We start from the raw sequence: 13,704 nt of genomic DNA on the forward strand, positions 1-13,704 counted from the left end.
GGGGCGGCGCCTGTGGCTCAAAGGAGTAGGGCGCCGGCCCCATATGCCGGAGGTAGCGGGTTCAAACCCAGCCCTGGCCAAAACTGCAAAAAAATAAAAAGAATTTGCTTAAAAAAAAAAAAAGAACACTTCTGGCACTACCTTTGAGGTGTCTTGTTTACAAGGTACTGTACCTGCCCTCTTGAGGAAAGAGCAATGGCCCATTCTGTGGTATGGAAGTCAGATATAATGGGAAGACTTGAATGGATCCCAGTGGCACAAAAGATGGGCTTTCTTCTCAAATTCCTGGACTACCTCCTTGCTCTCTCTGAGGTTGTTTTATCCACTTTCAGACTTAGCTGAGGTACGACACTGGGCACTGTGGAATATGGGTTCCAAGTGCCACCCCTGCCAGATAACAGAGCTCAGAAGCATGGGCTGTTGACTCTGAGGGGTGAATCTTGACCCCTGGATGACAGGTTGTGGGTGGGAGCTGTGGACTTCTCCCAGGTGTGCTTCCTCCTTACCTTCTGGAGAAGTCCAACCTGGGTGCTGAAGGATGCCTGCTGAGGAGCCCGATCGTCTCTTTGAGGCTCATGTGAAGCAGTGGTCAGGACGGTGACGCATTGCACCATCTTGCCTGGCAGCTTCCCTTGGCATATCTCCCTTTCCTCACCTCAGCTTCTTGGGCTCCTACCTCAGTTCTGGCCACAGGCCCTGCTTCTAGAAGATGTGACTAAGACTGGGGGTTTCCTGAGAGCTGTCTCCCCTCTGCATCCCACACTGTGATCAGTGCTGGAGCCTGAGTCTGACACTCCAGCATCTCTGCTGAAACCAAAGAATTCAATCTCATTTGAGAGCCAGGGGGGCAAGAACCAACCTGCCAACTCCCAGATGGAAGAGGAAGGGTGTGGCCATCAGAGGGATGAAGGAGGGAAAGGAACGCAGGGGCAGGAAAGTGGGCCAGAAGATCAGAGGATAGAAAGGTAAGTCCCTATGAATGTTGTCCCCTGTACATGGGTCTGTGCAGGGAGTTTTCTGGGATGGTGAGTGGATCCTGGAGGTAAGAAGAAAGAACAATATTCTCTTCCACCCTGCTTGAGTGGACACCCCCATCCATACAAGGCTGGAAGTGGGTTCCTCTGAGCATCCATCCCCCAGCCTGTCATATTCCTGGGGAGGGGTGTCTGGGTCTGACTCTCTGAGGCTCTGACACTGACAGCATCACGAGAGAGTGGATGATGCTGGAAGCAGGAGGAGGCAGCACCAGACAGAAGATCCAGAGAAGCAAAGCAATGACCTCCTCCTTTTCCAGTGAAGGGGCCAAGAGGGGCTGAACTGAACTGAGGCTGAGGGAATGCTTTTTCTGGCCTAGGTCTCTGCTGTGATTTGAATGTCTGTGTCTCCTCCAAATGTCATATTGGAACTTAATCCCCATGCAGTAGTGTTAAGAGGTGAAGCCGTTGGGAGGGGGTTAGGCCACGAGGGCTCTGTCCTCATGAATGGATTAGTGCCTCATAAAAGGCTTGAGGGGGTTCTTTCCATCTCTTCCACCATGTCACAGTATAGCATTTCTCTCCTCTGGAGGATGCAGCAAGAAGGTGCCATCTTGGAAACAGAGAGCAGCACCTGCCAGACGCTGAGCCTGTCAGCACTTTGATCTTGGACTTTTCAGCCTCCAGGTCTGTGAGAAATAAATTTCTGGATCATTTTATACTTACTTATTTATTTAGAGACAGAGTCTCACTTTGTCCCCCTCAGTAGAGTGCCATGGCATCACATCTCACAGCAACCTTCAACTCTTGAGCTTAAGCAATTCTCTTGCCTCAGCCTTCCAAGTAGCTGGGACTACAGGTGCCCACCACAAAGTCCCGCTTTTTTTTTTAGAGATGAGGTCTTCCTGTGTCTCAGACTAGTCTCAAACTCAAACTTGTAAGCCCAGGTGATCTGCGCACCTCAGCCTCCCAGCATGCTAGGATTACAGGTGCAAGTCACAGGGCCTGGTCATGGGTCATTTTAAATTACTTAGTCTTGGGTATTTTGTTATAGCATCACAAATGGACTAAGATAAGTCTCTCACCCTCTGGCTACTCCCAGAGCCCCAGTTCATAAACTCTGCAGGCCCAGGACACACACAGCCCCATCTCCAGAGCATAGCCTCATATTCCCATGGAGCTCTGTGCCCCAAGAGGAATTGGTCCAACAGCAATGTGGTGGTTTATAGGGAGATGAGACAGGAGGAAGTTTAGACAGAAATTGAACAAAGAGACTGAATATCCGTAAGACCACCCACCTCAGCTTTCACTCTCCTTTGCTTTTCTTTGGATGTGTGTGGGGGTGCACCAGTCTGAGGCAGAAATCCTAGGTTAAAACTGCTCTGTTAGCTTCTGGGGTCATCCCTGTCATTCTTCTGCCTCCAGGCAAAGCCCCATGTCCCCTGAATTTTCAAGGCAGAAAGAAGAGAAGTATGAGGGGCCCTGCCTGCCTGGGGAGCCTAAACGGATTTGGTAGAGTTTGGTGCAAGGTGTTTTCCTAGGGAGGGGTTTATAATTGTCATCAGAATCTCAAAAAAGTTGAAGATCTGCCTGCTCTGTCCAGTATTGGTAACCAGTAACTACTTGTGACTATTCAAATTTAAATTAATTGCAATTAGATACAATTAAACATTCAGTTCTTCTGACTCACTAGTCACATTTCAACCTCCCAATGGCCACGAGTGGCTACTGGCTACCATATTGGACAGCACAGGTATAGAACATGTCCATCACTGCAGAAAATTCTATTGGACAGCACTGCGCATTAATTTTGTGCATAGGGAAACTGAGCCCCAAAGAGGGGATGAGTTACCCAAGTTCCCAAGGGTAGTGAGTGGTAGCTATAGTGCTAGATGCCCTTCATAAGTGCTTTAAAGTAAAATTGCATAAGAATAATTTCTTATTCAAATGTCATTCTGTAGAATTAAAACAATATCTACTGTATCTTATAAATAAGCTCATGTTAATAGCTTGGGATGGAAGGAAACAGGGCTCCATTTGTGGGGATGAGGATAGGAGAGAGAGAGATTCTGTGTTTGTTCTTCCCTCTCCTGAGGGCTGCCCCAGCCCTACAGGATAAAGAAGGCCTGGAACTCCCTCCCCTCCCCCACGATGACTTCATCCTTCCAAAAATGTGAGGAGGGCAGTAAAGGGGCTGGGGGTGGGGAGTAGCTCTAGAGTCTGGGGGAAATGCCCTGGTCTTTAGGCCAGAGGAATTGAGGGTGGGGAGAGCTTTGCTGATCCCAGCCTCCATCTCCCTAAAATTCAGACCTGAATTTATCGCCCCATGCTTAAACTCTTCCTATAGCTCAATCGGCTAAGGCGCCAGCCACGTACACCTAAGGTGGCGGGTTCGAATCCCCAGCCCGGGCCCGCCAAACAACAATGATGGCTGCAACCAAAAAATGGCCGGGCGTTGTGGCGGGCGCCTGTGGTCCCAGCTACTTGGGAGGCGGAGGCAGGAGACTCGCTTGAGCCCAGGAGTTGGAGGTTGCTGTGAGCTGTAATGCCATGGCACTCTACCCAGGGGGACAGCTTGAGGCTCTGTCTCAAAAAAAAAAAAAATTTACCAATGTCATGTTTCTTCCTACTCCTCCATCCCTGCAAAATGCCGGAAAGGCTAAATCAAACTGGGTAATAAAGAGCACATAAGGGAGGGAGAAAGACTGGGCTGGTTATGGGAAAACCTTGAAGGAGATAAAGTTTTTTTGTTTGTTTATTTTTGTTTTGAGACAGAGCCTCAAGCTGTCACCTTGGGTAGAGTGCTGTGTCATCACAGCTCACAGCAACCTCCAACTCCTGGGCTCAAGCGATTCTCCGGCCTCTGCCTCCCAAGTAGCTGGGACTCCAGGCATCTGCCACAACACATGTCTATTTTTGGTTGCAGCTATCGTTGTTTGGTGGACCCAGGCTGGATTCGAACCTGCTAGCTCAGGTGTATGTAGCTGGCGCCTTAGCCACTTGAGCCACAGGTGCCAAGCCGAGATGAGGTATTAAGGACTGAGAAATCTCAGACTATTGAGGTTCGTAGGCAACATAAAAGTGTTGCTACAGGTCATAAAGTAGTTTGGGAGATGAAGCTCTGGAGAACTTGCTCATTCTTTTTGGTTTCTAGATTGTACCTTATTTGCAAATCATGACTCCATGCACATACTGGGTCATGTGAGCCCTGCATTATCTGGGAAGATCAGATGATGCAGTCAGTAATGCAGTTTCCCTTGCCAGCCTAAACTTGGGCTGTGTGGTTCCAGGATTAAGGTTTGGAGAGAGCGTCTTCCTAGTAGCCTTTAACCACTAGGCCCCAAGGGAGGCACAGAAGTTACCCCCTCCCCAAAGAAAAGGCAGCTCAGTTCATTTTTTGTTTATTTATTTATTTTTGAGATAGAGTGTTACTTTGTTGCCCTCAGTACAGTGGTGTCCTGTTACAGCTCACATCAACCTCCAACTCTTGGGCTCAAGCAATTCTCTTGCTTCAGCCTTCCGAGTAGCCAGGACTATAGGTGTCTGCCACAATGCTTGGCTAGTTTTTTAGAGACAGGGTCTTACTCTTGCTCAGGCTAGTCTGAGAGTTCCTGAGCTCAAGCAATCCATCCGCTTCAGCCTCCCAGGGTGTTGGGATTACAGGCATGAGCTATCATGCTTGGCCCTGGCAGCTCAGTTTAAATTACCACCCATCTTGGGAGTAGAGTGTGTTCCCTTGCCCAACTTAACATTACTATCTTGCTGTAAGCAGATTCTTTGGATAGTGGAAATGAGAGAGGTCTGACTAGGGGACAGGGATCCAAGATAGCCTTCCAGGGAAAGACACCCCCCCCCCGCCAAAGGACACTAGTTACCATCCCCAAATCTTACTTCCATTCCTGTGATCAGGTTTACCTCTCACACTACTATTCCCCCCTCCTGCTTATCTGAGGGTACCTTGGCTCTTTCACAATGCTCTGTGACCACTCCCTTTCTCCAATTTCTTAGACCACTGGCCCTTTCCCCCTAAATCATCTTGGAGGCACACACTCCTACAAGGGAACAGTTGACCTGGTTGTCTACCCTATTCTTGAGTATTCAAAAATCAAACTCCGGAAATCAATCCTCCCCTTCCTTGAGCCCACAGACCATCTTCTTGCCCACTTACCAAAGGCCAGGGGTGACATCTACTATAGACTTACTCTGTTCTGGGTATGCAAGTCCCTCTGGCCTCACATAAGACCTGGTCAGTGTCCCCCGGGGCATGGAGGAGGGCAAAGGAATCTGTTGATACCTGGATCCCTAGACTACAGCCCCTGTACACATGGGCAGGATCACAAAAGCTGTAATTATCTTCTAGAGCACTGATTTTTTTTTTTTTGGAGACAGAGTCTCACTATGTTGCCTTGGTAGAGTGCCATGGTGTCACAGCTCACAGCAACCTCAAACTTTTGCGCTTAAGTGATCCTCTTGCTTCAGCCTCCCAAGTAGCTGGGACTACAGGCTCCTGCCACAATGCCTGGCTATTTTTGTTGCAATTGCTGTTGTTGTTTAGCTGCCCCGGGGAAGGGTACAAATCTGCCACTCTCGGTGTATGTGGCTGGCGCCCTAACCACTGTGCTATGGGCACTGAGCCTAGAGCAGTGATTTTCAACCAGTGTTATTGTGAGTGTGTTCAACCGGTGTGTTGTGAGAGGATCTTAGGTGTGCCTTGAAAATTTTTAAGATCATTGATTAAATTAGTTTGTACTGATGCTCAAAGCACAGCATTTTTTTACTCTTTTTTTTTTTAGAGAGACAGACTCTCACTTTGTTGACCTTGGTAGAGTGCCATGATGTCACAGCTCACAGCAATCTCCAGCTCTTGGGCTTAGGCAATTCTCTTGCCTCAGCCTCCTGAGTAGCTGGGACTACAGGAGCCCACCACAACGCCTGACTATTTTTTGTTGCAGTTTGGCTGGGCTGGGTTCAAACAGGCCACCCTCTGTATATGGGGCTGGCACCCTACTCACTGAGGCACAGGCACCGCCCTTACTCTTTTTTTTTTTTAATCAACATAAGTGTATGGTAGAAGTTTATAGGTTCAAGTGTGCCAGGAGACAGAAAAGGTTGAAAAACACTGTTGTAAAGCCTGAGGGGCCTCTGTCCTCTGCCTTCATTCTCATCCATTACTGTCTTGGCTTGTTTCTGCCCTTATGAAGACTGAGACTAAAACAGGGGATGAGTAAGAAAAGACTGTGCCTCCCAGACCAGAGCCTGAGGCCCAGCGACATCCCATCCCCTCTTGTATCTCCCAGTGACTAGATCCAAAGGGTTCTCTGTGCACCATTGTGCCCTGTCAGTGGCTACAGAGATCCTCTATCACCTTAGCAACACATTATGAGTATACAGCATGGACATGGAGGAAGAAAGAGAGATAAACACACAGCAAAAACCACAAAGAGATTCAGAAAGCGAAGAAGCATAGAGATACACTCAGAAAAAGAGACAAACAGAAAGAGGGGAACGGAGCTAGAGATAGAAGAGAAGCTAAGAGAGCGAGGAAGAAAGAGAAAAGGAAGGAACAACCCAAAGGCTACAAGCCCTCATTCACCCCAGATCATTGAGCCAAAGAAAGGCAGTGGAGCTTGGAGGAGAAAGCAGGGTCCCCCTCTCCTGATCCTCTGGCTCTGGTGCCCTTAACTTGAAGTCAATGAACTTGGATGAGAAAAAATACCATTTTTGCTAAACTCTAGCTGAAACTTAACATTCCCTGCCATTATAACAATAGCAAGGAGCCAGTCAGGTTAGCCATAACTGTGGCTTTGTCACAATAGAAATCACATATATGTTCATATCTTATTAAAGTATTATAGATCTTTTGAAATATCATTTATGCTCACCACTGCTTCAAAATTATGGGAGGTATCAACCCTACCACTAGATCTTATTTAAAGCATTAATAAAAAAGCACATATACTGCTATATCACATTAAAAATAGTTTTATAACTATATTGCAATATAATTGGCTTCCTTTGTAATCCTATATATTTTATTTTATGCATTATAAAACATTATTCTGAGATAGGGCCATAATATTTCCCCCAGACTGCCAAAAGGGAACACGGTACAGAAAAAGGTTCAGAACTCTTATACTTAACCCCTGACCAGGACTCCCAGAACACATGCCTGAAAGTTTCCTGTGCCCTGTACTATCTGTTCCTACCCTCTTCTCTTGATGAGTTAATCTGAGTCCTCCAAGAAGAAGATGCCAAAGTAGGATGGAAAGTGCAAGGATTTGATTAGGGGAAAGACCTTCCTAGAGGAAGAGAACCTGGGGGTGGGAGAGCTGTGAAAGAGAGAGGAAGAAACAAAGATTGAGAGGAAGAATCTGAGACCACCATGTAGGCAAGGGAAAGTGTGGCAAGGCCCTTATTGCTGCCAGACCATCGGGAAATTCTGGAAGCAAAGTCAGCTGTCAGAGGAGTCCCCTATCTCCCAGAAATGAGGAGGCCTGCTTTAGCATCTATGCTGAGCTCTATCATCTGCTGGGAGCAGCCCAGTGGGCTTAGAGCTCTAAGCTGATCTTAGAGCAGGAGCTGATGGGTTTTGGAGAGAAGCAGCTGGGGCTCTTAGCTAATTTCACTTCTTGTAGTTGAAGGCCTTGAGGAGATTTATGATGGCTATCACAGTTGCCCATCTACAAAAAGGGACCTGGGTTATAGGGGTCCTGTCCAGGGCTGAAGGTGAGCTTGGTATTTAAGATGTAGGCTTGGAGAGTTGGCTATTTGCTAGGTTCAGTGCCTTGAGCAAGTAAGTTATTTAATGCTCTCTGTCTTCTTATCTGTAAAATAGAATTGGTAAAATTTCCTATTTATAGGGGTATTTGTAAGGATTAATTGAAGTCTGCAAAGCAATGTTTGCATAGGGCCTGGGGCACGGTCAGCTCTCAATAATTGGTGGCCATCATTATGGCCATTTGAATCATTAATTACTGTTATTATCATTCTCTTTTTCAAAGGAAAGGCCCTGGGACAGTGGGTCTCCAGGAGGCTGAAAATGACAGCTGGAAGAGGTGGGAACCACATCCCCACACTCCCCTCATCTTCCCCAGAGGCAGGGGTCTTCCCCTAGCTACTGACAGCTCCTGTGTCTGCTGACTCACAGCCAACTTCCTCTCACACAAACAGGAAAACACAGCCGGCCAGCGTCCCCTCCACCCCCAACACCACACTACAGCTAACCCTGGCCCTGCTCTGGGGGAAGTGCTCAAGCTCTGGAGGACAGGCTCCAGGACCAGAGATCCACCAAGAAGGGGGAGGGGAAAGGAGCCATTTCTTCTCAGGCCTCCCACCTACCCCTACTGCAATTTTAGGTTGGGAGGGTGGAGAGAAGGGGCTTCTCCCAATAATGAAAACTCTGCTTGCTTGGTCACTGTACTTGCAGGGCACCAGCCCTATCCCTAAAAAGGTAGCTCCCAGCCTTAATTTGAAAGTAGGGATGTTGCTTTGCTGACCATCATCCCTCTGAAAAAGCCTAGGTTTGGCCCTCGGGGAGAGGGAAGCAGATGGGGACTCCTCATCTGGGCCTCACTGGTGACTGCTGGCCCAGGCCTGATCACTGGGCTCCAGAGACGGGCTCCCCAGCTTGGAAAGCTGTGGCGACCCACGACTTCTGGATGTCCAGCTTCTGTTCCCCATAACACTGAGTGCCAGGGTCCAGCCACCCTGCTGGGCGTGTAAGAAGTCCCCTGGGAGCCTAACCTCCGCTCATTCCGCCTCCCCTTTGGCAGGACTGGAGGGGATGGGAACAGCGTAGGGGATGCGCAGACATCCTCCGCAGGGCTCTCCCTTTTGCCGTTTCCACCACAGTCCCAATCGCCAGTCCCGGTCTCTGCCTCTCGGTCCCTAGCCCTAAAGCTGTCTCGGCCCTCAACTGTGTTCTGGTTGCTTGCTCTGCCTGCGAGAGGGCAGAGCAGGGCAGACCCAGAGATAAGCGTGGCGGTTGGGTAAGGAGCCCAAACCCTTTGAAGGCCAGCGCTTGCACAAGGAGTGGTCGGGGCCCTGCGGAGGGAACGGGCAGGCGGGGCGGGGCCGGCCCCGTCGGGGGGAGGGCTAAGGGGAGGCGGGGCCGGCGCCTCGGGACCCGGAGCTTCAGACAGCGCGGCGGGTACCGGGGAGAGGACGGCGATCGCACGGTGAGTTGAGGACCCCCGCTCCCCCGGTCCCCTGCTTCCTAGACTCCTCCCCATCACCTCCTCGAGGGCCTTCGTGGGCTCCAGGGCCCCCTCCATCCCGGCGCCCTCCTCCTCCTCCTCCTCCTCCCCGCCACGACCCGCCCCTCCCTCCTGCTGCCCGGCCTCTGCCCCCTCCCTCCTTGCCCCTCCCAAGTCGCAGTTCGTGCTACCCGCCACTGCCCGGACCGCCCCCGCCACTCCTGTCCGGTGGCGAGCAGCTCCAGGCTCCCAGTCTCGTGCCCTCGGTCCGGGCCTGAGTCACCGGGGAACCTGGCCCTGAGTCAGGGCTTGAGGCTCCGCACCCGGGCCCTGGTATGGGGATGGGGCCCAGCAGGAGCGAGACAGAGGGAGGCCAGAAACTGATGGCCGGAATGGAGAGGGAGTCCTGGTTAAGGACCCAACATGAGAGCAACGGAGAGAGAGCCGTACAGGCAGAGAGGGAGAAACAGAATCTCAGGGTCAGAGGTGGCCAGAGACGCAGACGCCACTTAAGACCTAATTAGAATTGAAGACTGAGGCAAGGACAGGCTAATGACAGAGCAAAACAATGTGGCACAAGGAGAGGGACAAGAATAGATTTAGAGGTAGAGATGAAGTGGGAAAGTAATATAGAGACAAGGCAGAAATAAAACTCAGGAGAGTCAGAATCAGAGATAGGTCTAGGGAATAGACCAGGGTCAGGGTCAGGTTGGCCAAATGAAACAGAGCACAGAGGCCAGAGCCCAAGGGAATGGGTAGGGAAAAGCCAGGCTCAGGAAAGGAAGGCCTGGAGAAAGTAGAGGTGGGGGAAGTCATTTCACACTGTCCATCCAGGGTGTGTGTGCACATGCGTGTGAGCAGAGAGCAGAGAAGACTCTGGGGGTAATTGTTGGCCCTGGCCCCTCATCTCTCTGGGCATCCTAGTCCCCAAATAGCCTCTGTCCAGGGCCAGTACACCACAAGTTGGGGCCGGTGAAGGCTCTCTGGGCAGCCTGACCAAGCCAGGCAGGATGTGGGGGCGGCCAGGACTGAAGGGAGAGGAAGGAAGTCTGAGCATAGACAATAGGTGGAAGGGGAGGAGGAACTGGAAGCAACCAGGATTGGGATAGCAAGCTTGTACCTCTGCTCTGGACTCCAGTGAGAGTGGGGTCTGCATCTCCTTCCTACCTAGCCTAGTCCCTCCCCCCATCTCATGACCCAGCTGGACCTAGCCACACTATTGGTCCCTCCTCCCCACCTTCCTACCTCACCATACCCCACAGGGTTTCCGTGTCTTGTCCCACACTTACTCAATTGAGTGTGCACTAAGGCAGGGGAGGGCTTCGACCCAGACCCAGTGTGGGCAGGAGCTTAGAAGCCAACGCTAGCAAGGATTTGCTGTGAACCTGGGACAAGACCCTCCCCCTCTGGGCCTCATTTCCTCAACTGCAAATGAAAGGACCCTCCTGTAATGAGAGGCTGTTTCTGATGTTCTAAGATGGCTTTACCTTCAGTTCACAAGCCTTTGGGCATTTTTCTTTGGAGGCAGACTTTGGAGGCAGACTGGAGGCTGGTCCCTCTTTCCAGCCCACAGACTTTGGGGCAGGGACAGAGAATCTCAGCTTGAGCCCTCCCTTCACCTTGCCCCTCCCCCCAGCAATGGCCTGAGCCCCCATGGCTGCCCCTCAGGACCTGGACATCGCTGTGTGGCTGGCCACGGTACACCTGGAGCAGTATGCAGACACGTTCCGACGGCATGGCCTGGCTACAGCGGGTGCAGCCCGGGCCCTGGGCCATGAGGAGCTGAGGCAGTTGGGCATCAGTGCCACAGGGCACCGGAAACGCATTTTGCGCCTGCTGCAGATAGGCACTGTGGAGGGCTCCCTGGATCTCAAATCAAACAGCACTATGGAGCCATCCCCCAGCCCAGCTCCCCCAGCACACCTCTCCAAACCTGTGCCCAAGCCCAGGACAGTGTTTGGTCTCAACAGCCCTGCTACCACCCAGAGGCCTGGGCTGAGCCTGGAGTCCAGACCACGCTCCCCTCCTTTCCCTACCTCCTCCTCTAAGCAGACTTCAACCCTGAATACCATGGAGATGATGCCCAATGCCATCTACTTTGGTCTGGACTTAAGAGGCGGGGCCCAGGCAGCTCAGGACATGTGAGTGGCATTGGCTCTCAAGGGACCTGATGCTCTGGGGAGGAGGATGGGAGAACAAGGGACAAGGTAGCAGGGCATGCAGGTTTATCCTTCCTTCTCTGTCCCTTAGAAACCAAGAGACCTTTCCGCTAAGGGCCCCAGACAGCTCCCAGACCGCTGCCCCTATCCCTGCTCTAAGACCCACAACAGGCACAGGTAGGTGGGTTCTCATGGGTTGAGGGGAGAGAGATAGTGCCCTCAGGACCTCAAACACTCCCACCTGATCTCCGCTTCCCTCTGCTGCTCCTCCTCCTGCCAGTGCATATCATGGATCCTGGTTGCCTGTACTATGGTGTCCAGCCTGTAGGGATTCCAGGGACTCCAGACAGAAGAGAGGGCAGGGGTGTTGGTCAGGACAGAATTGAACACAGGTGAGTATTCAGTAGGGTAGTGATAGAAGAGGGGAATACGATGGGCCCAGCATCACTCTCAGGCAGATCGTGACTCAGTGCCACAGAGTAGACAAAATAATGGATATATAATTAAAAATTGGGAGATGTGCTTTTCATTCTTTCATTCAACAAATATTTACCAAGCAGCTATCACATGCCAGATGTAGCTGCTTGGAATGGCTCAGTGTACATAGAAATCCCTGCCCTTAAGAAAGCTAACAATAAACATAATAAGTTATATACTGTGATATGTTAAAAGGTGTTAAGTGCCATGGAAAAAACAAAGCAATGTAAGAGGGCTGGAGGGCAATGTGAGGTGACTGCAATTTCCATTAAGAGTTATTGGAACATTAGAGCAGCGCCTGTGGCTCAATGAGTAGGGCATCGGCCCCATATACCGAGGGTAGCGGGTTCTAACCCAGCCCCGCCCAAACTGCAACAAAAAAATAGCCAGGTGTTTTGGCGGGTGCCTGTAGTCCCAGGTACTTGGGAGGCTGAGGCAAGAGAATCGCCTAAGCGCAAGAGCTGGAGGTTGCTGTAAGCTGTGATGCCACAGCACTCTACTGAGGATAACAAACGGAGACTCTGTCTCTAAAAAAAAAAAAAAAAAAAGAGGAGTTATTGGAACATTAAGAAGATGACATTTGCACAAAAACTTGAAGGAGGTAAGGAAGTTAGCCATGAAGATATCTAGGAGAAGAGTGGCCGAAGGCTTGTGCCCAAGGGGGGAATCCAGAGCAATGAGGAGGCCTGGTGGCTTGGCTGGTGCAGAGGGCTGGGATGGGAGGAGTGGTAGGAGGTGAGGTCAGAGAGGTGAAAGGGGCCAGAACCTATAGAACCTTGTAGGCACTTTTGCTTTTATTCTAAGTGAAATGAGAAGCCATTGGAGGGGGGTTGACTTTTAAAAGGATTCCTCTGGTTGCTATGTTGGAAATGGTCTCTAGGGGCAAAAGCAGAAGCAGAGAGACCAATTGGGAGGTCACTGTTGCAATCAAGGAGAGCGATGGTAGTAGAGATGACAAGAAGTGGCTATATTTTGAAGTCAAATGGTCAAATTAACTTCAGGTGTGAGAGAAAAAGAGCAGTCAAGGCTTGGCACCTGTAGCTCAGTGGTTAGGGCACCAGCCACATATACTGGGGCTGGAGGGTTCAAACCAGACCCAGGCCTGCTAAACAACAATGACAACTATAACCAAATAATAATAATAGCTGGGCATTGTGTTAGGTGCCTGTAGTCCCAGCTACTTGGGAGGCTGAGGCAAGAAAATTGCTTAAGCCCAAGAGTTTGAGGTTGCTGTGAACTGTGATACCACAGCACTCTACCAAGGGCAACATAGTGAGACTCTGTCTCAGAAAAAAAAAAAAAACAACAAACAGTCAAGAATGGCTTTGAGGGCTTCAGTCTGAACCTGTGCTGTCCAGTATGGTAGCCACTGGCCACATGTAATTCCTGAGCATATGACTGTGCTTAGTAGGTGTAAATGTAAAACATCTGGTAGATTTCGAAGACTTGGTGTGAGAAAAAGCAATACTTGATGAATATCGCAGATATGGATATTAATTGTCATATAATTTTTGTATGGATTACATACTAGAATATAAATGTTTGGGATATTTTGGGTTAAACAAAACATATTAGAATTAATTCTACTGGTTTAGTTTAATTTTTTTTAAAATGATTACTAGAAAATTTAAAATTACATATGTGGTTCACATTGACTTCTGTTGGACAGCCCTGATCTGAACAACTGGAAGTTCATGGAGTTGCCGTGGTCTGAAATAGGGAAGACTGTGCATAAAGCAGATCAGGAGTTCAGTTCTGGATGTGTGGGAAAAAATTTTCTTGTTTTTTGAGACAGAGTCTCAATCTGTTGTCCCACCTAGAGTGCAGTAGTGTTATCCACAGCTATAGGCATGTACCACCACTCCTGGCTAGTTTTTCTATTTTTTTTTTTTTTTTTTT

At 49.9% G+C, this 13,704-nt stretch overlaps 1 protein-coding gene across 1 annotated transcript in view; it reads left to right on the forward strand.

Annotated features, from left to right (window-relative positions):
- Positions 1-9,115: 9,115 nt before the first annotated feature.
- Positions 9,116-13,704, forward strand: part of ARAP3 (ArfGAP with RhoGAP domain, ankyrin repeat and PH domain 3) — a 26,126-nt gene continuing 21,537 nt past the window's right edge. The window contains exons 1-4 of the mRNA XM_023516445.1: positions 9,116-9,151; positions 10,806-11,310; positions 11,420-11,505; positions 11,609-11,720. Of these exons, the coding sequence (XP_023372213.1) occupies positions 10,823-11,310; positions 11,420-11,505; positions 11,609-11,720 (686 nt within the window). The 5' untranslated portion in view covers positions 9,116-9,151; positions 10,806-10,822. The remainder of the gene's footprint in view (positions 9,152-10,805; positions 11,311-11,419; positions 11,506-11,608; positions 11,721-13,704) is intronic.

This window comes from Otolemur garnettii, unplaced genomic scaffold, assembly GCF_000181295.1.
Source record: "Otolemur garnettii isolate 467f Iridium unplaced genomic scaffold, OtoGar3 scaffold00003, whole genome shotgun sequence".
Classification (NCBI taxonomy): domain Eukaryota; kingdom Metazoa; phylum Chordata; class Mammalia; order Primates; family Galagidae; genus Otolemur; species Otolemur garnettii.